At 40.4% G+C, this 26,296-nt stretch overlaps 1 protein-coding gene across 7 annotated transcripts in view; it reads right to left on the bottom strand.

Annotated features, from left to right (window-relative positions):
• The window catches only part of FN1 (fibronectin 1), a 169,419-nt gene extending 154,052 nt beyond the window's left edge, over positions 1-15,367 (bottom strand). For all 7 annotated transcript variants that reach the window (XM_069225626.1, XM_069225627.1, XM_069225629.1 and 4 more), the window contains exon 1: positions 15,101-15,367. In XM_069225626.1, coding sequence (XP_069081727.1) covers positions 15,101-15,236 — 136 coding nt within the window. In that variant the 5' untranslated portion in view covers positions 15,237-15,367. The remainder of the gene's footprint in view (positions 1-15,100) is intronic.
• Between the last annotated feature and the right edge of the window lie 10,929 nt (positions 15,368-26,296).

Below are 26,296 nucleotides of genomic sequence, written 5' to 3'. Positions count from 1 at the left end.
AATATTAGCATGTATTGCACAGTACAACTTACATTATAAACAGAGCTCAAACAAGTCCTACATGGTCTCTATGTGCTGATCCAGTGATTCACACACCTACACGTGTTACAACTGCAATGCGTGTTTCAGTAACACACACCTTTGTAAGTGAGATTAGTGAGCACAGCATACTAGAGACCACAAAACAAAAAATATTATATTACAAGGCATACTCCTGAGAAGTAAGGAGTCTAGGTAGATAAACTGATTAAAGGGATTGTCTTTTAGACAACTGTATTTAGGCCTAGCAACATTTAACATAAAATAGCAAACTTCATCGGGAGTCCATAGAACTTTGGACGTACACCACCAGTACCATTTCTTCCACTGCCGGGTGATCCAATACTAAAGTTGCCGACCAAAAGGAGTACTGTTTAAGCTCTGAATCTGCACTGGGAGGAGGAAAATGAAGAATTTACATCTTCAAGAAAAAAGAAAATTCTTACATAGTTTGGGACCTGAAGGGTTACATGTTTAAAGCCATAATGGAGAAAAACCCACAGAAGGCCTGTTGAAGGTACTGATGTCTTCAAAAGGTGCTTTAGAAGACTAAGCTAATCAGGACCAGCCAACAATTTGCACTGCAATAGACAGGTATACATTTTTCCCGGAGGAAACAGTCAAAGGGAGAAACCAGGTCGGATTGCGTAACAGCATTAAAGAAATTAGCAGTAACCTTTAAATTTGGTCCTCTACATAACCTAATTAGGGATCAACTTGTGATGCATTCACATAATGTGGGAATTCAGAGATTCTCCTTTGAATGAAATAATTGCTATTATAAAGAAAGCTGAAATGTCTAAAATATGTGTGAAAGCAGGTTTAAAAATTAATGATGACTGGAAAGCAGTAGGAAAAATCCCCTAACTTAAAAAGTAGGAGAGAAAAGGAAAAAGTGACAAAGTAACAGAGGGTGGAAAAGACTGACTAAGATACAAAAAAAAAAAAAAAAAAAATTGAAGATAAACAGCCTACATGTTTTAGGTGTGGGAATAAGGCCCACAAAGCCAGGGACAGATGCTGCCTGGCAATAAAAGCCTATATATATTTTATATATATATATATATATATATATATATATATATATATATATATATATATATTACACACACACACAGATCCTAGGCAATTTTGCCAAAGTTTGTAGGATACAATTGAGTAAGGATTAAAAGAAGACAGGGAAGTATCAGATGAAGTTGCATCCTTGAGTGCTGATGGTGTCCGATGAAACTAGTTGTTTATAAGAAACAATTCTAGATGTGAGGGTCAACTTGAAAGAGAGACCTTTATGTGACAACCATTCGGGGGGAGGAATGTTTACCAATTGTTTGACACTGGTTCACCTTACCCCCATAATTCAATGTGCAGCGCAGGAAGAGAAATTGGAGTGCTTCGTTACTCTTTGAGACCATCAGATGTACAACCAGTTACATTCACTGGTGAGGAGATCCCTATGGTGGGGATTTGTGGAAACTAAATGTGAATTTAAAGAACAAGTCTCCCTGGGAAAGTTGTATGTGGCAGAAAAGGGACAATCTGTACTAGGGTGGATTGATCAGGGAGCACTAGACATCACTCTTGACACTAAGAGGAAAGAGCAGGTAATGTTACTTAGTGAACATACTAAATCCATGGAGAAAGAGGTAAAAAAAAGTGTGATTCCCTCAGGTTTTTTTTTCTCCAGGTGAAGTAGGGAATGTGCAGTTTTGTTCATAAAATTGTGCTAAAACAAGCAGTACCTGTATGTCATAAAACAAGGGACAGCCCCATGAGTATGACAAAGTGTAATGGCAGAGTTGGATGCTCTAGAAAGCAAAGAGATAATATAACCAGTAGAACATGAGGAATGGTTAGCTCCCTTAGTTGTAGTGAGAAAGTCAGATAGTCTGTTGTAGTTGTGCATTGACATCAGGGACTTTAATAAAAGTATTGTAATTGACAAGTTACCTTTACCTAGGATAGATGAGCTTTCACAGTCTAAAGGGATGAAATGGTTTGACCATAGACCTGACACTAGCTTACCACAAGGTGCAATTGCACCCCATAAGCAAGAATCACAGCATTTATCACCCCTTCTGGATGCAATAGATTTATATGCATGCTGTATGGCCTGGCCATCGGCTGCAGTATTCCAGCGTTTGATACACAAACTATTTAAAGGCATTAAAGGGGTGATATATTTCCAGGAAGATATTCTAATAATGGGCAGAGATCAAAAGGGAGCATGATTGTAGATTGAAGTTGGTTTTGGAGAAATTAGCAGAGAAATGGTTGAGTGCAGAATTGAAGAAATGTAAATTTGCTATGAAAAATCAGTCACTTATTTGGGTTGTGAGGTGGGTGGTAATGGTATCTCACCCATAACAGATAATGGAGGCAGTTAGTAATGCTTCAGCACCAGCCTCCAAAGAGGTTAGGTCTTGCTGAATTAGATTCTAAATTTGTGCAGAATTTTGCTTTGAGAACGCATAGCCATAGGCTGCTATTGAAGTTGAAACAATAATTTTTGTGGAATAAGGAATTCCAGAAGGATTTTGAAATGATCAAGCACAGCCCTTCCCTGGCAAGGGTTTGATGCAGGGCAAAATGTAGAATAATGACAGATACAAGCAGGAAAGGGTTAGGAATATGGGACAGAAGTACACAGTAGCATTTGCCTCCAAGTCATGGTCACAGTCAGGAGGAGAAATGTTCTTATCTTGAAAAGAGAAATGTTTGCAGCAGTCTGGACTATGGAGAAATTCAGACAGTTTGGGGGAATCACGTTTCACTCTATATACTGATCATAAACCTTTAATGGAAGTTCTAACATCAAGTAATCTCATCAGAGCTTACCCCACGAAAAAAAAGACCCCAAGACCAATACATTTCATTTATGAAATAAAATATCTTCCAGGAAAAAGAATAAACTGGCAGATTATTGAAGTTGTTCTCCTTTGCCTTCCAAAGAAGGGATAATAGATGAGTGGGAGGATTTTAGTGTAGCTATAATAAGACAGTTGTGAGGCCATTAAGAAGGAGAAATGGGAAGCGGTATTGAGCAAAGTGGAAAACATTTATCACAAGTGGGTCAACAAATAAAAATAAATTTACAGGAAGAACGTAGAAATTTGTGGCAAGTCAAGGATGATTTCTTGATGAAGCAGGTTATGTTTTTAGAGTAGACAGTAATAACTCCAAATGTTTTGAGATCAAGAACTTTAGACAAACCATGAAGGGCATGTAGGTATAGTCAAATTTAAGAAAAGAGTAAAGACCATGTATTGGTGGCCTGGCATAGTTGGGAATGCAGAAACGTTTGTGAAAAATTGCCCTAAATGTGTCAACTCAGACAAAGTCCAATCTAGACAGAGACCGCCACTCAGGGACAGAAAAATGTCCAAACATCCTTGTGAGGATTTAAGCATAGATATATTGGTTCCAATTCTCTATGATCATGGAGAGTCTAAGAGTGCCCGAAACAGTAGTTGAAGGTATAGATACTAAAATCACAATTGCATTCCTTGAAAGACTTAAGATAAAGCATACCGAAGTCCATACAGAGTGACAATGGGCCTCAGTTTACATTAGAGAAATAAAGAAATTTCCTAAGGAGGAATGGTGTTTTGGAGAAGACTCATCTAGAGAATGGCATAGTTGAACGCTTCAGTTACAATAGAAGTATTCAAGCATCCATAAATGTAAGAAAGGATCGGGTGGAGAACTGCACGGTAAGATTTAGGCATTCAAAGACAATTTAGCATGGAGGAATATGACAAAATGTAGTAAATGGTCCCCTGCATTAGTAAAATCGAATATAAGGAAATTGCATATTTATACAAAAATTATGATGAGAAACAGTGCAAAGGATGTTTATCTGGCACCTGGAGATTGGGTGGGACTGAAGATGGGCACCAAGACCAAGAAAAAGGACAGCAAATTTTCAGAACCGTAATGTAATTGATTTTAAATGGCACTTTTAACTTGCACATTCACTGTGAAGACGTTCCCGCTATTTCACATGTGTTGTCAGACACTTGGTGGTGGGGGGGGGGGGCGGGGAAGGAGTGAAGAGTTATCCACATCAGTTTTGGCAAGCACATCTTCGGCTTCTATTTTTCCACCTGATTTGGATCACGAGTCTTGTGTATACACCACATGTGAAACTTGTTCTTTACCACTTTTCAGTAGTAACTGGTAGTTTATGTAATCCTGAAGTACCCATGAGGAGATGGGAAGATCCGTATGATGATAACCCATGGTATGTTTTAGACCATTTTGGTTGGAATAACAATGCCCCTTATGATTTCTATTTCCTACTGTCTTACGCTTGTTCGGTTTTATTTTAAGGTGTCACCTTGAAATTGGGTGTCCTGATGAGGACCCTGGTCTGGTTTATCTGGCATTTAGGATCGAAAAAAAAAGTGACAACATTTCTAGTGTGAAGGTTTGGGATACTTGAGGAGCTAGTCTCCCAAAGAGATCATACTATCCCTTAACAGTCACATATATACATACACACACACGTACATTTTATTCACCATGTCACTTTGCATGGCCCTGTCACCGCATGGGAGCACCTTTGTTTTTCATAAAATATTTACTGCAGAGTAATTTTGAGACGGATTTGTTAAAATATAAATAAAGCTACATTAAATGTGCAAGTAATCCTTTCCCTGGGGAAGGGTTTCTATCAAACTATTGCGATATAAGTTGAGGGTTACACTTCCCTCTTTGGGACCACCTGTGTCTTATATTTATTGTATACCCAGGTACCCGATTTATGGGTTGTTACCCCATATTTGAAAGACACATGAATTTTAAGACCAAATACTATGCAAAACCTCAATGTTGCATAGGAGCCTGTCAAAATGACCAGGCCAAAAAAAAAAAAAAAAAAAAAAAAAAAAAAAAAAGGAAACACACCACACACAAGTATTCTCTTGCCATACAGAAATTCTACCATCCCACTCAGTTTTCCAGGTAAAGCTGAAGTCCATTTTCTCAAAAAACCAACCATGAACATCCATTTGACCCTGATCAAAGTTGTACTTCATATTCATGATAGATTACATTAAGACATGTTTCACTTAGGAAGTATATGCCCACAGCTTTCTCAGAGCTTCAAGGTATTACTGAAGTTTCAGTTAAGGGAAATCAAGCAAGGATGTGTAGTCACCTTTTATGGTCTGGAGTTAGCTTAGACCCAGTACAGTTTGTGACCAACCATGCACACAGATACCAAAGGAAGTGTAGTGTATAATGAATAAAGGACAGGGATTAGTTGACCAAAGACAATGATATATAAGCACATGGACGGCTACACAACATTCACCTTTCGCGCTTTAAAGCTGTCAACCCTACCAATACTCCAATTGAATTCTGGTCAAATAACACAAAGCTTCCACCATCAAAAAATACTGACAAAGCTAATAAGAGTAGCTATCGGTTTCTGGTGAAAGGGGTTGTGACAAACATTAACGTGCTGGCAGCTGGGAAAAGAAAAATTATTCTGCCAACATGCCTCTTGAGATTGGCAGGCTAGGGTAATCTCAATACAGCAAAGTGGGGTGAACTGAGCCCAAGGCTGCGCAAGTTTTTTACTTTACTCTATATATATTTGGCCAGCTTTTGTAACGGTAAACCACAGATAGAATGCAGGTGCCAACCATTCAGAAACAACTCACAATATGTCACTTGCAGCAGGGCATTCTCAAGTCACTTACGGTAAAAGGTTTTAGCAAGACTGTTACGCATTAAGTCTTCGTGGCTTAGAAAACCCTTATCCAGGAAGCTGCTTGGCCTTAAAAAATATATATATATATATATATATATATATATATATAAAAAACAAAATTGGCTAAGGGCAAAAGAAGAATATATCACCACCATACTACCTGGCACTGAAGAGAACTACTTTGTGCATGGATGTGCTCCTTGCGGAAGAGCAGCATGACATAACTCCTAGTGAGGTGAGCCAGTGGCAGAAGTGGACTGACTGCATCTTGGTGCATACTGGAGTGAGTGGAAAAAATGTCAATGACAAACACGGGCTAAGTTATTTTTGAAGATTAAGCCAGACTTCACCTTTGTTACTCACAAATTTTAGAAAAATCAAAAGCTCTTTGCGAACATTCACCAGAAGGAATCAAAGATAAAGCACACCTATGAGCTTATATTTAGGAGTTTGTGAGCTGCTGTTTGTATTACTTTTGTCTTTCAGAAAGCTCAGTTCGCCACAATTTTCAGACTAGTGAAATAGTAGTAGTCAGTTAAACAGAGGCCACTCCAGAAGGAATTTACAACAGCTTTGGCAGGAGACAGTAACTGATATCTGGAATGTTTCCTGTGATCACACCAAAACCGCCCTACTATCACATGAGGCTCTGAACACAAAATCACTGGCGCTGAAGGGAACTACCTTGTGTGCAGTGGTCATGGTGAGAGAACAAAAAGGCAGTTAATCAAAGTAACTGCTCTTTTAAGTAGTTGGTGCTGGGGGACCTGAATTTACCACCAGTCTATTTTTACTGCCAACAGAGCAGTTTTTCAAATACCGCCTGTAAATTCTGATGTGTATTTCATGCTTATGGTTTATACCAGTGGTTTCCAACGTTTTGGGTTCTTTGGACCCCCACTTTATCATTACTGCAATTCAGGGACCCCCAATGAGTCAGTACTGAAAGGTGGGGACCTAGTCTGTTAATAAGATTTAATTTTCTAAGCAGTTGCAGACCCCCTGTGGATGCTTTGTGGAACCCCAGGTGTCCCTGGACCACAGGTTGGGAACCACTGGTTTGTACAACTCAAACTTCACATCTCACTTGAGCTAGTTGTTGACCAAGGAATCACAAGAGGCGTAATTTTCTACCTCAGGCCACATGCCCAGCATGCTTCGTGTGATAAAAGACACGGAGTCTCATAATAAATACAACCAATTTTTATTTTTACACAACATAGCCCATCCAGTTAAGTAAATGGTTAGTCTAGCTGAAGTTTCTCTTGGGTGTCCTTCCGAATAAGCCAGGCTATTGATGATGCAGTATTTAAAATTGCACTATTCTGCATTCCAGAGATGATGCGAAATTATAATCTGCAATTTTAGGAGATTAACGTTGAGTGAAATGCCTGAATTGTATTATTGAAGGCATATTTACTGTGGAGAAGTAAAAATCTGTATCTATGTGTGTCTAATGAGTGATTTGTAGCATGCTAAATTACCAAATGATCCACATGCATTTTTGTGTAACTTTGATGATGATATTGTGCAACTGCATAAAGACAGTTTAATTATATATATATATATATTATACACACATACACAAATCAAAAGATGCATTTATAATTGTGTATTTGAAATGTGTATTAGGGCTATGCTAAAGTTGGGATAATAGTAGGCATGAAATGTTTAATTTCAAATGTTATCCTTGAACATAGAACTTTGCTTTAATTTTTTCCGTTGCATGTGTGTTTGTGCGCGTCTACAATTAATGAATGCCATGTTGTGTGTTGAAAAGTGGATGCAGCGGGATATTCTGGCAAGGACAAGGAGTGGTAACGAACGGAGAAGGGAGGAAGTCATGTGGATATGCCCTGCGCCCAAGGAGGCATTCAAGGTTGTCCTGATTTTCAGATAGTGGGATGCAAGGAGTGATCGGTGTCGTTGGCTTTATTGTATGAGAATGGAAAGCTACTGGTTTGGATGAGATAGCTTGCCAGAAGGTTCTGAGGGTTTAACGGAGATGCCCCTAGTTAGACAAGAGCAGATACCCCTTTGGCGAGAGTAGCTCTCTATTCAGATTTCCTTGTATTGCTTCATGCACTTCTCTATCAGAACTTCTACAGAGGTTTCTGGTATGCTGACAATTTCTCTATATTCTGACCAATGATTATATTATTCCTAGATTCATTTATTGTTTCCTAAAGGTTAGTTTAGGATATTTAAGATAACATAGATTCTCAAATGATTAAGAGGATCCTGATCTCTATACAGATCCAATTTTATTCCTTATATTTTGATTTGCTCTACCGAAATCCTTGCATGTGTTATGCTTATTACATTAAATGTTGTTACACTTTACACCTCACCTTTGGAAATTCTGTACTAATTCAGCATGTTTTGAGATTCATTTGCATTAGTTTGGCTCTGAATTTGGAATGAACTCTTGAACTGTAGTCCCGATCCCAAATGTAATGTGTGACCAAATAGGTTACATTGGTAATTTGCCTAATACATTGATTTTAACTCCTCTTACCCCTCGAGACTCCAAAAAAGATCCATCAGAAGGACAAAAATAAGAACAAAGGGGCCAGATGCTTTCTCCTACATTTGGCTGTCCTACTTATTCCAAAAGATTTAGGTTGTGGCTTAGCCACAGAACATAGGTTTCACAACAAGTTTTGAAGTGGAAGATGTTCTCAGATCTACCAGGGAATATACATACGTATCTAAAGCAGAGAAAAGACATAATAGATCTAAAAATACACCACACACGCAAGACAAGCCAAGCCAACAATACTTCACATTGAAGTCAATGAAATGTTTTTTTTTTTGGGGGGTGGGGGGGATGTTTCTACTTTCAGCCAACGTGGGCTATAGGCATGCCTACTGGAATATGGCAAAATGGACGTTATCATGACCATTTCACTGCAGTATACCTTCACTACTCTGCCATTTTAGGCCAGGCTTGAGAGTTCAGCTGCCTGCAAGACCTGTTACCACTTTTATTTTGTATTAATTCTACGTACAGTGGCTTTTGACTCCAAAGGAATATTTTTGTGTCTCCCAAAATGGCTCATCATTCAACCTCCTATGGAGCATCTGTACTGTTGTGCATGACATTTACACCTCCCAAGAGAAGCATGGATCATTATGCATGAAATTCTCACAGCAATTAGTTTGGTCTTACACTGGTACAAGCATTTATAAAGAATTAAAAAATAAAAATAAAAAAGCTTAAGGAGTCAGTACTCAAAATGCAAGCCAGACATATTGGCTTCACATATAAACAGTCTGTGCAAACAGTTCCGGTTTAACACATTAATACAGCATCCAGCAACTGACAGGGGGCCAGATACTTCAATGGGTGTGCCACATCACTGAAACATGCGAGGCAGCATTTAGTAAACTGATTTAACTAAGCTCAAATATAATTTTAATTTGTTAAAATCTGCGAGTGTGTAGCAGATAATGAATTGTGTAGTTTCCTGCATAATAAATATACCAATCACAGAAACATGCAATTCTAGTGATCGTGGTTACAGCATGTGGTCTATTATCAAACTTCAATTGATACTAGTTTCTCCAGAAGAGTAAAGAGTAAGCCATTCCCAACTGGGATTCAAACACGTGCCCCAGACGTTTATGCACAATCAACGCCATGTGCACTAACCAATTCAGGAGAATCATCTCAATTAGCCGCTCTATTCACTTGAGTGGTGAGGGGTGGCAGGAACTGGTCCTGAGTGAACAGTCTCACCATCCAACTATTGGCAAAAGCCACAGCTTAAAGTCATTAAGACAATAAGAATATATGTGCAGCTTAATAGAAATACAAGCTATTGAAATAGATCATAAGTCTATGAGACAGCACAGGTTGTCCATCTATTGTGTGACTCAGAAAGGCACTAAAAGCAAGATGCTGAGGTTTCAATATTTGCTCTTACACATCCTTGGAGCACGAATTCTGCTAACCACATTGGGGGTGGGAAGGTTAAAGGTCAGACGAACCCTCTGTAGTTAGTTTAAACATTAATTGAGCCCATATCTGCAAACAGCTCTAGTTCTGTGACCGCAAGTATAGCGTACAATTTGAATGGAACGAGCAAATTACTTCAGCATTCATGCTGAACAGCCTCTATAGGAAGGAACTCATACTGGTGAGTGATAAGCTGAAAGCATATTGCCAGCTAGTTGGAATTCTGAATATGATGCTGTTGGAAATTCAGTAGAGTAGCCCATCACCAGGGGGTCCTCCCAAATGAAAGAATAAACTTAAGGTAACCAGTGAATAGATGGTGATTTGTATAAGATACAAAAGTCTCTCCCGTGGGTTATATGTAAATGGTGTGGAAAAAGCATATTTAGATATCCTGAAAGGGGTTGACGCCCTAGGCTCAGTGGCGAGCCAAAAAAAAAAAAAATCCTCAAGGAGCGCACAGCAGTAGGGTACAGCCAACCAATTAGGTCATTTAAAGTCTAAATGAGACTGGCATCTCATTTAAATGGACATGTGTTTTGACCATTCACCTTAAATAGGCAATCCTTTTTACAAGGCATTCCACTATAGTCATCCTCCTTAGCAGTGATGTACACCCCAAAGGAAATCCACTTCTGAATTTTGAGCAGAGGCCTCAAAACACTGCCCGGTATTACTGAGATCACTAGTCTTTAATTAAGAGTTGACAGAGGCTTGATAATCATATTTCTTGGAGACATTCATACGGATTTTACGATAGCTTCAAAAATTCGGGCCCTGTAAAGTATGTTGGAGCCTGCCATGTTTCAGATAGAAACGCACACATTTCAGTTCCTTTGCTGGAGCCCTCTGCTGCCTCGTGATATTAAAAACGCAGATCTTATTCATGAGAGCTTCTCATCCTGCTTAGGTCACAAAGAACAGAATATATTCTAAAAAAGAATCATGCCCCAATGACACTAATTTAGATGGCGTATTTCGACAGTGCCTGCCCCGAGCCACGCTAATGTTGGCGCAATTTATTTCCTCCCTATGAGAATATGGAGTATAGCTTAGCTAAAATAAAGATGGCGTGTGCAACTAAAGTTCTTAATGGAATGCCGGGCAATTAGTTAGTATGAGGCTAAAAGCCACACCGTCTTTAGCCTTAAACCGGCTACTGTGTCTGTCACAAAATTCAGACCTTTCACAGAAAATATCGGTTTTAAAGTAGAGCAGAGTTGTGTACAGATGGCGGTTTCTGCTGTCAATTCCAGATTTAATAAGCACTATATAAGGACTAAGCTATGGTCTGGGATGCAACTCTAACCTGTATTTTACTGTCAGGCCTTCCCACAAATTGTAATCTTAGACAATAACTGCTTCAGTTCCCCCTGTCAGCAGATCCCACTAGCCTTAGAAAAAAAGAAAAAAAAAAAAAAAAAAAAAAAAAAAAAAAAAAGAGAATGTCAGCACTGCGAACGAAAAGTGAAACTGGGATACACAAAAAACAAGCATTTGCAATGCAATGGGTCTCACGTTTGCTCGAGTTAGAGCCCTTAACGTTGTAAATTCTTAACTGGACTTTTCTGGCCTCACAAATTGAAAATTAAATGTAAAACAGTTGACATAAGCAAGCCAATTCAAAGCACCACAGCCAACATGAGTGTGAGAGCAGGAGGGACAAAGGTAAAAAAGTTGGCTCAGTCAGGCGTATCAGCAACTGCGCTATTATCCATGCAGCAGGATAGATGGCCAAGGCGGTAACAAAACTGCCCCAAGGAGGGACAAACGTGAAGCATTTACAAAATGATAAAGGATTTTTGAAAGGCAAGCCCATGAATGAGTGATAGTGATAGGCGTGTGGTGGGCTTGGTTAAAAGCCCACAGATAGATTACAACACAACAAAGCACTTGCGCACTCGATCTAAAAATTATGATGGAAAATAGGGAGGGGGTAGAAGTAGAACAGAACTGTAGTAGGGTGGACCAAGTGACAAAGAAGCAACCAGTAGGATATTAATACTGAGAATGTCATGGTACATACTACAAACCCGTGTCCCCTTGCTTTATATTAGTTATTGATTTCAGTAGCTAGGTGTGCTGTGCTGGCTCTGTGGGCAGTGCATCCATTCCAGGGATGTGTGTTTGACTTCATAGTCACAGGTTCGAAACCTAGCCTTTCAAGGTTCATAAGATCAGCAATAAACAGGTTACCTGTCAATTGCGCCAAGAGACCTCTAATGGGTTCTCTACATACAACTCTGTCCTGCTGTCTTTGTCAAGGAGATCCTAGGCTTGTTGTATTCAACAGTCAGCTTATCTTTCCTACACGAGTACAGTAATAAAATAAACGCTTTCATAATCTAAATCAGGCTCATACACCGATAGGCATCCTTAATCACAAATCCAACTAAAAAAATTAATAATAATTTAAAAAAAAGTGGTAATGACTCACGGGTGTCTTTAATCCCCAAGCGAGCACAGTTCCATACAAAAAAAAAAAGGCATTATGTATATGTAAACGAGCAAGGATCATCAGCACTATCTTTAGTGCAGGATATGTCACCGATATTGCATGGGGTTTCTAAACAAGAGGTCTAAAAATCAATTAACAAGGTGTCTGCAAAGTAAACACCTCAAAGAATAAACACACGGGGTTGCAATTACAAGCTACATTTCCCATATGCAATCAAACTAAAGAATTACTTTACGCCCACAACAAACCTACGAGAAACACATCTGACACAATGTGACCATCGTTATAAAGTCATGGCGTTGATCAGTAACCCATGCAAGCAGAGAAACGGGGGAAGCATGCACGAAAAGCTAATGAGCCGGCCTAAAGTACATTCTCTGTTACTATAACCTGTACTTAATACAGTGAAGAAACTGTTATACCATCTACAGCCAGAGCTAAAAACGCTGAATTGGAGTTGCAATTGGATGAATCCTTTGTTAGGACAGGTTTCGTCTGTAATTTATCTCCCCATTGTAACAGTCCAACAGAGCGGATGACTGGACATTGTTATTCAGTGGTATTTAAAGCCTGCAGGAATCAGCATGTTGTGGTAACAGCGCCAGGTTTAAACTCAAAGAATTCCGATCTGTCTCCTAAATCACTATATGGTGCGTCCTTAAATCTATATAGAAGTATACTGTCGTTCAGGGATTGGAGCTGATGCTGCAAAGAGATTGGATTGTCTGTTTGCTGCTTACAACTCGTAATCGTGCAACTGGACAAACTCTGCTCTGCAACACTGTCGTCCAACCAGAGGAGTTAAAGTACTTGCATCCAATGTGAGCATCTGGACTTACATTTGGGAAAGTTTAAACGCTTCTTCCTCGCACCCATGTGAACATTGGACCCCTCCCACCCTGAAGAATCCCGCTGCGCGATGGAAAAGAAAATGTGCAAAACAGCGGGTGTTGCCTCCGGGTTGCTTCAAAAGCGGAAAGGTGGTCTGAAATGGGGGGTGTTGGTGCAGGGCAATAAACAAATAAAGCGTTTATCTGGTTGACTGCCCACTTTTTGTCACCGTTACTGGCAGTTCCGTCCAACTATGCCGTTCAAGCTTCCGCGCTCGGAGGATAGTCTGAAATGTTACTGCTTCACAAGCAAAGTTACACTGCAAGAGACTAAAGTGGGGGCGAGCGGCCGCTGCCTTCCATGAGTTTCGATACCTGGAAACTTCAAAGAAAGGGAGGGGTAAAGGGTACTGGAAAGAGATGGTTCGACATTCAGAGGACTCGGCTCAAAACCATCCTGAGCAGGATTTCCAAAACAAAGGCTACATTCGCGAAAGCCTAAGGCGTGCGTGTGGAGATTTGTGTCAAAGGAGTCCCCGCGCTGGGAGGGAAGTTGCACAATTGGTTTCCCTGCATTACTCCCTGGAGTGCACAGACAATGCTCGAATGATAGGTCAATGGGCGATTTAAGCCAACGGTTGATATCATAAGGAATTTAGGCTCCCCAAGGAACATGTTAGCACCTCACAAAAAGTAACACAGGAATACTTAGGCTGTAAAAGTTTTTGTGAGGTATGCGGGGCGCACAAGTTCCATGTACCTTGGAAGACTAATGTATCCACAGCAGGAATCTGTTTGATTTCGTAGGTCGATTCACGCCCGACCCCAAAAAGTTTACTTTTTTTTGCAGTTTTGATACAGCGCGAACTCGACCTGAAGGCACTGAGGTGCTTTACATGAGTTCTAATAACATTGCACAAGGACACATTTATTTTTTTTTAGTCACGAGGAGATTATTAACTGATTTGCACAGATTCACAGGCGTGGAATCGACACCTAGACTTGAACCTGGCTCCCTGGTTGCCAAGTCGGCCTCTCTATGCCACATCCTCTCCCAGGTTTCATCCATCTGAGGTCGATAACATGACACTTGTTCAGTTGATTAACAATACATATGTTAATTAGCGCCAAGATACCCCATTGGATAACTTGCGTTAGACGCTTTAATTGTGCATTATCATTATTAAGAGCTGGAGCAGAAGGTCTCTTAACATGACAGCAAGTTAAAATGCAAAAAAGACCCTAACCCAAGCACTGAAGCAGAGTGCCCATTACACATTCGATTTCAACTGCTGGGACAGACGGCGAGTCCGACCCACTGAAGTACAACATGCACATGGAGATGCGGACTAGGTTAATTCAGTCTGAACACTAAAGAAGTGCACTGTTAGCAAATACATTGTACTGAAGTCTTTGGGTTCTCGAAGTTAAGTAGCTAACGCTGAACTCGAATTCAGCCATGCAAAGGAACACGCCCCAATAGTATTCGTGAAAAGGCAATCGGGGTGCCCCCTCAATAACACCAACAAGATTCAGAACTTAAGGGTACAAACTCTAGGAGAAACCCTGATAAAAGCCAATACACGCAGAAACTACTATGAGGGTACCAGAGAACAATAGGAAACCACTGAAAGAAGTGTAAAACGAGACTTGCAAAAACCTTTGGTGGGGACGACTTATTTCTTTGTTCTCCACATGTACCATAAATATTTGTACACCATCTAGTAATTCCACTTTAAATCGTCCAAGAAGACTGAGGCCCGGAACACTGGACGCAAACTTTCGCCAGGATCAAATTAGTGTAGTCTAGGAATGCAACCCTTTGTCTACACACGGCGGTACTTTGGGGTGTTGTCTGTTCTCAGTATTTCCAACTATATGGTGAGACATATTCAAGGGTGCTCCTACCACCGAGGCTGCTCACAAGGAGCAGATTGGCGAAGATGCTTTGCTCGCTGAGACAGGGAAAATAACTTTTATAAATATTTCATTGAGTACTGTCTATGGCTGCAGCCAAGGACCTTCCATCAGCGAGTGTTTACTTTAACGTTTGTAGGGATGGTATCTTTGCGCAAAGAAAGAGCGGAAGTACTCACGCTTGTTTTGCGGGTCCCCGAGCTGCACGGCTTGCTGCGGCTGCACCTGCCTCCGGTTCTTTCTGTTGCTGCCCCCTCCCAAAACAGCCCCTGCACAGAGGCAGAGAAGCAGTAGCCGGGACCTAGCTCCGGCCATCCTCAGGACACCGCGAGCAGCGGCGGCACAAGAAAACTGAAAGCGCCCGAACACAAAACAGAGTCAAGCAAAAGCGAGCGAAAGAGCCCCAGCGCGAGACACCTTATATACACGACTCGCGCCCACCTCAGCCGGCATAACTAGGGGACGGCAAAGGCGCGGCTGGCCGCGAGGGGCGTGGCTAAGCGAAGAATGTGCGGGGAGACGAGAGGATCATGGGCGCGGCTCACGAGGAAAGTAACGGGCAGCTTACTAAAGCTAAGGGTGGTCAGTTGGAGAAGAAGGCGGAGCAATGAGTTGGGGGAGGAGTGATACACTGAAGTGGATGTGGCTGACGGAAGATATCAAAAGTCAGAGAACAGTGCCGTTTACAGTGGCATCTTTTGGTCCAGGTGATGTGCCGAGAGCAGCGCTGTGGCTAATTAGTGTTCCTAAAGTGATAGCAGTGTTTGGCTCACTAAAAGTCATTCTGGACCCTGTGCCCAAAATGAGCCGAGCTTTAATGTGGCCTCTTCTGCCGTCACGCTCTAACCTCAAGTGCAAAGAATGACCAAGCGTTGGCAAAGCCAATAGGTCTCACCTATGCAGGAGCTATAGCCTTTGCCAAAGTGTTTTTGACTTGTTGCACACCAGCGTGGCTGCTGTTCCTCTTGCCTAAAGTTAGTGGGGTAAAGGAGAGTGGCAAGGAGTGACATAGAGTGGAATGGTGAGGAGTAGAGGAGTGGAGTGGCAGTGAGTGTCCCGTATTGGAGTCACATAGTGTGAAGTTGCATAGAGTAGCATACACTGGAGGGGCACGGAGTAGAGTGGACTTGTGTAGAGGGCATTGCTTGTAGACTGCTGCAGAGTATAGAGGCGTAGAGTGCAGTTCATTGAACTCAGTGGCATACAATGCAACGTTGTAGAATGCAGTGGCGTAGATTAGAGTGGTGCAGAGAGGAGTGGCACAGAGTGCAGTGCATAGAATAGAGTAGTGTACAGTTTAGTGGCACAGACTGGTGCAGAGTGGAGTGGCATAGTATTGAGTGATGCAGAGGGCAGTGGCACAAACGAGTCAAGTGGCATAGAGTACAGTGGCTTTGAGTGCAAAGTAGAGTCGAGTGGCATAAAGTGCAGTGGCGTAGAGTGGTATAGAGCAGCTTAGAGTGCTGTAGAGTATAGTGGTATAGAGTGCAATGGCGTAGAGTCGAGGAACATAGCATGGAGTAGTGCAGCGTAGAGTGATGGAGAGTGCAGTGTTGCAGAATAGGGTGTCAGAGTGTAGTGGAGTAGAGTGGTGTAGAGTACGGTGATCCAGAGTAGAGGGAGTACTCCCTGCTAATTTGTTGGCTTATCCACCTCTACAAATTAATAATGTAAAATACATTTAATATAATAGCCTGTAAAGTACCCATAGCTACAGTTTCCACACTGTTTTGATTCCACATTTAAAGCACTATCTTCTGGTGACATTCATAGAATTATTTTACTGACTGCACTCATGTTTTTAGCAGGGCTCTTCGGATGATGTACACCTTTTCTTTTTCAGTTTTACTAGCAAATACTTAATTTTTCTGGCAAAATGCTAGGAAGTATGTCTCCTGAAGTGCTTTGTAGACGAGGCAGTGAAGAAAAAAGTATCCTTGTCTCTATTTTTTCCAAGTTGCAACATTAGCAAATTCCATCATCTCTGGATTTGTGGTTTGTTCTGTGTGGACTTGTCCTGTTTCCAGTGTGTGGTCACTGAGTCTGTATTTGGTGAGTGTTTGAGCTATGAGCCTTTCACTGCAGTGAGGTATTCTGCAAGATTACATTTTCTTTTAGCCACTGTCATAATTTAAATCCAAGAGCGCAGAGGGAAGGCGTAACGCGATAGGCCAGTTGCCTGACATTAATTGGCGAATCACCTGATTTAGACATGGAACAGGATGGAAACCCTGGAAGACTGGAGAAAGACAAGTGGGAAAGCCAGGATGCTACCCATTGCATGAGTGGTAACAAAGCATATTTAAGTGCACTGCATACATGTGTTCTTGCATAACAAGAATTCATAGTTGTATTTATTGGTTCTTTGCTTTTGCTTAGTTTGTCCACCTGAGCCTTCATCCCATACTTTTGTTGTTTCTACCCTTTTTGATTCCCCCACATTAGCTTTTCTCTAGAAACTCTTTTTGCCCTGTCGCTGTGTGTCTTTGTAGTCTGTTGTTGTTGCTGCACATCAGTCTGCTATTATTCTTTAGACTCTCTCCCCTGGGCATCCTGGTTATCTGTTTTAATATCCTGATCGAGATTTGTGGTCATAACCATACCAGGAAGCATGCCTACTCTCTTTTAACTATCATCCATTTACACCAAACATATTTGAGTGGTACCAGTCTATTGTTTTTCCCCTCTTTCTCGTACTCTTTTAGCACTCATTCCACAAACCAGCTGAGAACGAGCTGCTGCACTAATCCTAAAGCAGATGCTATTCCATCCGGGGGCATTTGCCACTACTCTCCTGTAACAGCAAGCAGGCCTGCGTTTTCTCTCACTCACTTCCCAGTTTTCTTCTTCTGTCTCTAGTGAGGTTTTTGAGTGGTCAACACCTCTAGGCACATTCAGGGACAGCTAGGACTCTCAGCAATTCAAGGTCTTTGGCCAAAGGTTAACAGTGATCTGTAGTCTTCTAACGTATAGCTGTGTTCCAGGTGTGTCTCCCAATACTTTGTGTAGGTCTCCTGGGGGCCTATTCTAGGTCGTTGAGAAATTACTTTCTCAGCTTGCGACCTCGTACCTTATTTTAGGATCACTTTTAATGCGCTGAAGAAATGGGATTATAACACATGCTACTTCACAAAAACAATAAACCAATAAGTAGTCTGATTGAACTGCTCCTGAGGTGAAGTGATATAGCATTGTAGGTATTTTTTGCATAGCTTGGCTATTTGGTGTTTTAGTTCCTGAAAAATAAGGGCAAATAGGTGGTTTTCCTTAATGTGATACAGGAATTTGAATTTAACTTTTTGATATTGAAAAAAATGCGGAATCCCCCCAATACTGCAGTTGTCCCCATGAACTGGGTTATTTCTGTGAACACAGAGATGTTGCTTACAGAACTGCAGGTGCAGAGTTTCTGTTGCAGGTTTGTCCCATTCCTTTTACTGGCTTGTTGCTATTAGGCCCCACACTTCACTTTCATAAAGGAATACAGGCGAGATGATTCGAATAAAATGTGTTAGCATTAATCTTACTGCCGACTTGAAGTATGCTCGTTGTTAACTGATGGCATAAAAACATGAATGTTTTTTTCCTGCACTGACTTTAGTCTCATTTGCAACTAAAGCACACGTTTTAAGTCTGTTGGTTGTGAAAAGAGCTACATTTGTTTTTGTAATTCTTAGTTTTTTTGGAAACATAATTTTAGTCTTTGTAGGTTTACATTTATAAAAGAGTGAGTTTGGACTGGAGTCCTTTGATAGATGCCAAGCTAGTTAGTCACCTGCAGCTGTTTTATTTCTGAGACACTCAGCATGAGACGTCATGCCTGGGATTCCTCTAACAGATTTGAAAAGTCATAAATGTAAAGTTTCACCAAGTTTTGGTTGTGCTTCGAAGCATATCCGATCTTTTCCGGCGCGAAGGCCTGATTTACATTCGGGGTATCTTCAGTTACAGCTCACCGAAGCATTTGTAGCGTTTGATATTTTATATGGTTTCGTTTCCCATCCTACTCCACGCGGGAGTAATTGCATATTAAGCCATGTGTGCCAGATTGATTCAAAAGTTTTTCAGAATTCAGTAAAGCAAGCAGCTATTTTTCCCATTTTCTGTATAAGATTGCCGATAAGCATTTGCAATGCGAGTATGTGTTCTGTGGTTCAGAGTTTGGGACGGAGACCTATGCCCCTCATGTTATTTTCAGTTAGAAAACTCTGCATTCTTTAGCTCACAAGGCTATAGAGCAGTTTGTTTATGTTACTCTTCACGTTTACCCGTAGTCATCAGGTTCAAGTGCATCCGGTTTATATAGATATGAGGTATGAGCCATTCAGACCTTGATGTGGAGGTGGCCCGATTGTTATGTGGTGTTGAAAGGCTTTACTAGTGCTTTCTCATCTTGATGTGAGTTGTTTTTGTAAATGAGCCACAGGATTTGCTGTTTTTAGTTTTGAAGGCCCTCGCTTAATTCTTTTACTGATTCTGTTTTGCCTATCAGTTTCTGCTAGTCATTAATGATGTCATCTAGGGGATTCAGTTTAGTCAGTATGTTTTTCTTCATCTCAGTAAGGTTTTCATTAGGATACATTTGTAGATGTTCCTGACCTAATCTTTATGTACCAGGCCATAACGGATGGGTATATTTGATTTCATACTTGTTAGTTTATTCCACATTCAGCAATGGACAGCTGTTGAGTATATCTTTCTAGGAGAGTTTGCTTTTCTCGTGTTCTCCTTTTCATTCCTTGTTGATTAATCGTCCCTAAATCTGATGAGATACTCTTGCAATAGCTCGGTGTTTAATGGATTCCTGCGTTTTATACTAGATATGTTACTAAGGTTTGCTTTAGTTTTTGTGCCCTTTAAACCATATACATAGTTATTGTGTGGGTCCTGCAATTACTAAGTGATTATGTTGCTGTGGCGAGAAGGATGCTATTAATAGGCTTCATAGCTTGTTTTGTGTGGGTTGCTGTCTGATTGTAGGATTTATTACTAAAGGAATAAACCATGTATTTAGTTCATCAGTGTGAAGGGCAGACAAAACATTGCCCTTCCCCTTCTTTACCGACAAATGGATGGAAAAAGTACAGATACGGTAGTTGTTTCTGTTGACTGTTTGGGCTGCATTGTTATTAAGACCTGTTGGAAGTGGCCTGAGAGAGATGATTTATATTTGTCCTTTAAGCCATTAATTTCAGACTTGGCTATGTCACTGGTGGGGTAGTCATTTACTCTGCTACCTTGGGTTGAGGTAAGTGCAAATTGTCCCAAGTACTATATTTGTATCCTCCCATTAAAAATACACAGACCTTTTTTATGCCTGTAACATCTTGCCATTTGAATTGGTAATGGTGTCATACCTTTTCCTTTGTGGTAGTACGGTGTCTTGGTAGGGGGTATTCCCTGTGAATATATTATTGTCACCCTGGTTTTAAATGAGGTCTTGATCTAAATCTATATATGCTTTCATATCCTCCTAAAAGAGGATTTTCCTATGTCATTAATAACTGATGATTTCTGACTGTGCCTCGTTATTCTGAATAGCTAATACTATCACACTGTTGAATATGTGAAAAGGAGTCATGTAGATTGCACACTGGAAGACGTGATTTTCCTTCACCTCTCTTTCTGACTCAATTGTCAGACATGTTTTCTCAACACTTTGCCTGGCAAATAGCGGGTTTTCATTAAGTTGATCATCGGTCATGTCCATCCTGAGGCCCACTTTTGCAGTTAGAATTTATCCTCTTCTCGTGTCTCCTCTCTCTATGCTGGTATGAGAATTAGTGTTTCTGCACCCTTTTCAACTGCTTTTTTTCTCTGTCACATAGTGTAAGAAAAGGTATCCTCGGAACACAGGCACAGCCACTTCTCAGTCAGTCTGTGAGTTTGTCTGTTGTGTAAATGTTGAAGCCATTTGTCCCACTTATTGCGGGGGAAGGGGTTGTGTAGTGCAGCAATAGTCCCTAAGAGCATCACATTGCTGCAAAGCCAAAAAAAAAAAAAACACACACTGCCACCCCATTAGCTCAAGGAGAACAGACGGTTTTTATACAGCTTTTGGAAATGCAATACATTACTCGTGCCACAAAGAGCCACCCACAGCTTATTTTAGGCCTGAGTGGCCAAAAAGCAGTTGGAGCAACCTCCTCCCTTAGAATGTCTACCTCATGGTAGAGACCAGTAGGATTTCCGAAGAGCACATGGTCCTGGCTGAGGAATGATATATACTATCAGACAGGTACTCTCGGACCAGAGGAAAAAAAAGCTGTATATGTAAATAATGGAGTTTTAAAAAAGAATCCACTTCTGAACAGGCAATTACAGTTTTAAGATTTAAGAAGCTATGAGACTAAATCACAGCTGGCTGTGAGTTATCTTCAAACTAAGGCGTACAGGTGTGTTCTGATCTGTCTGAAGAAGTTTAGATGGATAAAAAAAAAGTTGGCATAATCTTGATCAAGGCATGTACCACGGTTTTGCAAGTTTCTAATGGGAGGTGATAAAGATATTTTTTGATATACTAGAGTAAGGCAAAGAGGGAATCCACAACCAAATGGATTTTACGCTGGAAAGAGAGCTTATTATCAAATTTTACTTCCAGATTTTTGGCTACTGTGGCAAGCTTAGGTGGGCGAGGCAGGACATTAGCCCAACAGTCCTTCAACCAGTTGTATTATACAGTCCCAAAAGTAGAATTTTGGTTTTGTCTCAGTTACATTTGAGATTACTTTGTTTCATCCAATCTAAAACCCTTGACAAAGAACAAAGAGGTTTTGAAAGTTTCCTGAATAGCCGCTGGCTTTTTATCAATTGAGAGGGTCAGGTGCATGTCATCTGCATAAGAGATGAACTTAAAACCAAAGGACTCCTCTGGGGAAGCCACATAACTGTTAAATAACGTAGAGCTAAACAAGGAGCCCTGAGGACTCCATAATTTAAAGGTTTACTTCTCAAAGAGTAGGGAGTGATCCACACTGCCTAATCTCTATCTTCTGTAAAGGACTGGACCCAGCCTAACGTAGGGCCACAGGACTTGTGTCCTTAAGCCGCTGCAAGAAGATGGTATGCAAGACAGTATCTAATAGGATTATAACAGGGTTCCTTCCTTAATACTGTGCAATTTTAAGAGAGTCTGACATTCCATCAGATTAGTATCTGTGTTGTGTCGGGGTAGGAAATCAGACTGGCTCGGATGTAGCAGACTGTGCTGTTCCAGATAGCTTGATAGTTGACCATTAATTAGTTTCTAACATTTTGGCTGCTGCAGGCAGAAGTGAGATAAGTCTACAGTTGGACAGGATAGTAGGGTTCGGCCAAGGTTTTTTGAGGAAGGGAACAACCTCAGCCTGTTTCCAAGAGCAGGGGACGTAGATGTATCCAGGGAGGCACTGAATAACCTTTTGAAAACAATATTAATTACTTCTATAGCCATGACAAGGACAGAGAGCATAAACTGATGTCAAGAGAAATTCGATTTAAAGTTTAGAAAAACCTTCTTCAACTGCTCAGGGTAATAGGTCTAAACGTGAAAAGGGAGAAATTAACAGGAAAATAAGATAAACCAGGTGCTGCTCCGCTTTAAGCATTCAGATTACTAGCACTTAAATAATTTTAAAAAAATGGTCTCTTCAAAGAAGTCATGTAAATTTACACAAAGTTTAGGTGAAGAAAGAATGTCCAGATTACAGGAATCCAGTTACAGAAAAGATTTAGCGATATTAAAAATTTGCAGTGACCATTCTTGGCCTGATTAATTTTATGTGCAAAGAAAGTTGACTGAACTGCTTACATAGCTTTGTGATACCTTTTCAATGTAGCTCTATAAATTGACTATGTCTGTGGCACAAATTGGTTGATCTATTTTTCCCCCCATTTTTTTTCAGGCCCTTTTCTCCTTAGCGAGATCGTGTAAAACCAAGGCAAAGAAGGGCCGTGTTTGCATGTTCTGAATGATTTAGGTGGAGCAAGGACATCGGAGGCTGACTGGAGCCAATTGTGAACATGGTCCACATCTAATTTAATGTGACTTGTTAGGTTGGGGATCGAATCACTGAGGAGTTTTCATGATTCAGAGGCATCCATTCACCTCCAAGTGTGAAAGGTCTTATTAAATTGGGGCCATTCAGAACGAAGCTTTGAGACATTAGTCAAAAAAAAAAATAGAGAGGGATCTGAGTGATTTGCTGCAGCATTTTGGCTGTCCATTATACACTTTGGCAAAACTACTTTATTAGCCTTAGCTTTTAGTTTTAACCTTTCAAACAACATTTTGAAGGAATTATGATATTTCTAGCACCCTTGGATCATCATGGTCCCTCTGCTGTTGCACAACTTAATGGTGTAATTAGGGGCATCTGGAGGTTTCTCCTCAAATACAGTGATAACGTTCCCATTACCACTTATAACACGACGAGGTAAAGATGCTAGATTTTCACGATGATTTTAGACACATCCATTCTGCAGACTGTGGTGCCTGTTCTGTGGAGCCTCCCACTCTTTAGGTGAGAGCAGGAGACAGCACCTTCCGCACCAGGTAATGAATGGGTAAGATAAACATGCTCTGAATTTACAAATGATGATTGCTGCAAACAACTGCCTTACTATATTTTAAGTTGGTTGTTTATATGTGTAGTTTATTTATGATGTAGAATTATGTGCATAAACTAGAACACTGGTACTAAATGTACTGCTGTATACGGTAAGCACAAGGGTCCTTTCTGGGTTTTAAAGTATTGTTTGTACATACTTACAGTAGGGCGATGTACATAAGAGCTAGATAAAACATGCCTCAAACATTTTAGACCCTACTTTTCTCAATGATGTAGTCAAATGGTAATTTGGGTACTAGGATGTGCTTAAATGCTGAATTTCTTCCCCAAAAGCACTAGGGTTATCTTTTGAAATGACAGAGGTAGTCAAGTATCTGCCATCTCTTTGAAAGTTACAGTGTCTCTAGAGAGAATGTAAAAACCCACATTCATTTAGAACAGAATTGAAAAACCGTTTCTTTCTACAGGTTTCCATTCACATATTGCATGCTGTCACAAACGCTCTCTACCTGCTATGTTCCTAAGGCCCCTCATGAAAAATTGATCTTGACTTAAACTTTTTACTTTCCCTCCCTTATGTTGCATGCATCTTTCTTTCCCTTCTCCCTCCTCCGTGACTCTTGTGTACATAGACTACTCTGAAGCACACGCTTGCCTGTTTTATTCTGTATTTCTTGAATCCATATTTCTGCAACCCAACAATATTTATTAATTCCAACAACAATTTGCTTTTCACAGATGCCCCCTCTAACCATAATACCTACGTCATTAATGTACCACAAAGAAACTGTAGTAAATGCATGGAAAGGTTTCCTTCGGCATGCAAGGCTTCTAAGACTAATCCCGATAACCAGTGGACTGACCACTAACTTTAGGTTCCGGAGTACCCTGGTACTTGCTGTAAAGCACATTAGTGCCTCATCAGGGGTAGTAATCACCATATAAATGCAACTTCAGTTCAGTATGCAGTCTTTCAAGATTCATTCTGTTCTGTAACTTCCCAAAAAGAAAAGCACAGTGAGGAGCCAAGTTAATGGAACACACTGTGTTGCTTTAATTAATGCCGAAACGTTACAGGGTTACATACATTTTATTGGACAAATTGAAATTTAAAAGAGGAGGTAAAAAGTGTACATTTGCTAGATTATTTTTGCTAATAAATATTCTCTTACCTTTCTTATTGTTAAAGCGAGGCACTTTGGGCCAGATGTAGCAAAGGAATTTTCCCATTCTGTATCAATGGGAAAATGTGTTTGTACATATGGCCCTTTGTTTTGAATGGATACCATCTCCGATTTTTGGAAAACAATAGTATTTTCAACGTTCTCCTATTTTTGTTATACTAAGCTATAAAAAGTGGGACAGCCACTAAGCTAATTGTCATATGTGAATGGTATTGTGTTTGATATTCTCCAAGCATCCATTAACAGCCTACTCCGGTTGTTATACCTCAATCCCTGAAAGGGAATCTGTTCTCCCTTTAGTGTTGACACTTGGTGGATTCTGCACCATTCCTCTGTAACAAATAGTGCTTCCCAGCCCTTCCATCTTATCACATTGCATTGCAAACTTGTGGTCCCATTTCAAGCATAAGAGGTTTGCAGATCCACCCAATTTATGACTAAAAAGACCACTAACCAGAAAATACAATGGTCTGTCGAACCTTCAAACAAAAAATGTTGGGGAAGTCAGGACCCACATGATCCAGAGACTGTTTGAAGAAAGATATCGTTTACTACAAGAATATTACTAGGCAGATTAATATATTAATGTAGGGAAGAACAAAACAGTGCTAAACTATGTAGGAGTAGGTACAGGGACTGGAATGTAGTAATATTCCCTGGGAATGGACTAGCACATCATTCACAACTTGGTGGCTCTCTTAGTGTTGCATTCTCGTTTGAGATTGCACTGGTAATTGTGCAGTAGAGAACTGATGTAAATTTGGATTGTATTTGAATAGTGATTGCTTTCTCAGTTATCTTCAAAAATAGTGGTAAGTAGGGAATAGTTGACAGTGCTTGATGTCCTTCTGAATTTGAAGGGTATGTTGTTACCCAACTAGTGTGTCCCAGATCTAATGCAGAAATCAAACCAGCCACCCACAACACTAGTGCTGGAATTACAACAGCCACGTCTTCAATTATTTACAGAATAACTTATCCTTAGAACAGAGGCTGAGATGGCGAAGGAATTCCATAGTTTTGTAGTCCCAAATATCTAAAAAAAATCCTCCTTGTCTGGGAGTACATCATTGATCATTTTCCTGTCATCTTTCAAATGGGCTGTGCTTTTGTTAGAGGCATCTACAGTGGTTGACTTGTCGTGGATGGCTTTGACTTTTGTGATGAGGTTTCTGCATATGTATTTATTAATTTATTTTCATGGTTTTCTATTTAATGAACCATGCCTCATAGATGTCAGTGTACTGTACATGAATAATTTGTGCTACAGATGTAGACAATCAGATACTGCACAGAGTAAGATCACATTGCTTCCCAGTTCAAATAAGCAAATGTTGCAATATAGGTGTTCCAGATACACATGTATAATTGGAGTACAATAATGTATACAAATGTCACAATTTAATCTTTTTAAAAAATAAAATTTGGGACAGCATAGCTACAAATGCATGACAAAGGGGAAGGAATGTTGGTGCAAATCTTCTGCCAAGATCTGGCTCAGAGAGTGCTCAAGTCCTAAGGTGGCCACATGCTAACATAAATGGAAGTTTTGCACTTAGTACGTAGGTTAGCCTTTTTTGGGACTAGCTCTCTTCATTAGGAAGTAATTGCATCCGGACCTTAATATTCTTGATGTTGGTTC

Source organism: Pleurodeles waltl, chromosome 3_1, assembly GCF_031143425.1.
Source record: "Pleurodeles waltl isolate 20211129_DDA chromosome 3_1, aPleWal1.hap1.20221129, whole genome shotgun sequence".
Lineage (NCBI taxonomy): Eukaryota > Metazoa > Chordata > Amphibia > Caudata > Salamandridae > Pleurodeles > Pleurodeles waltl.
This window is presented reverse-complemented; position numbering and strand designations above follow the sequence as displayed.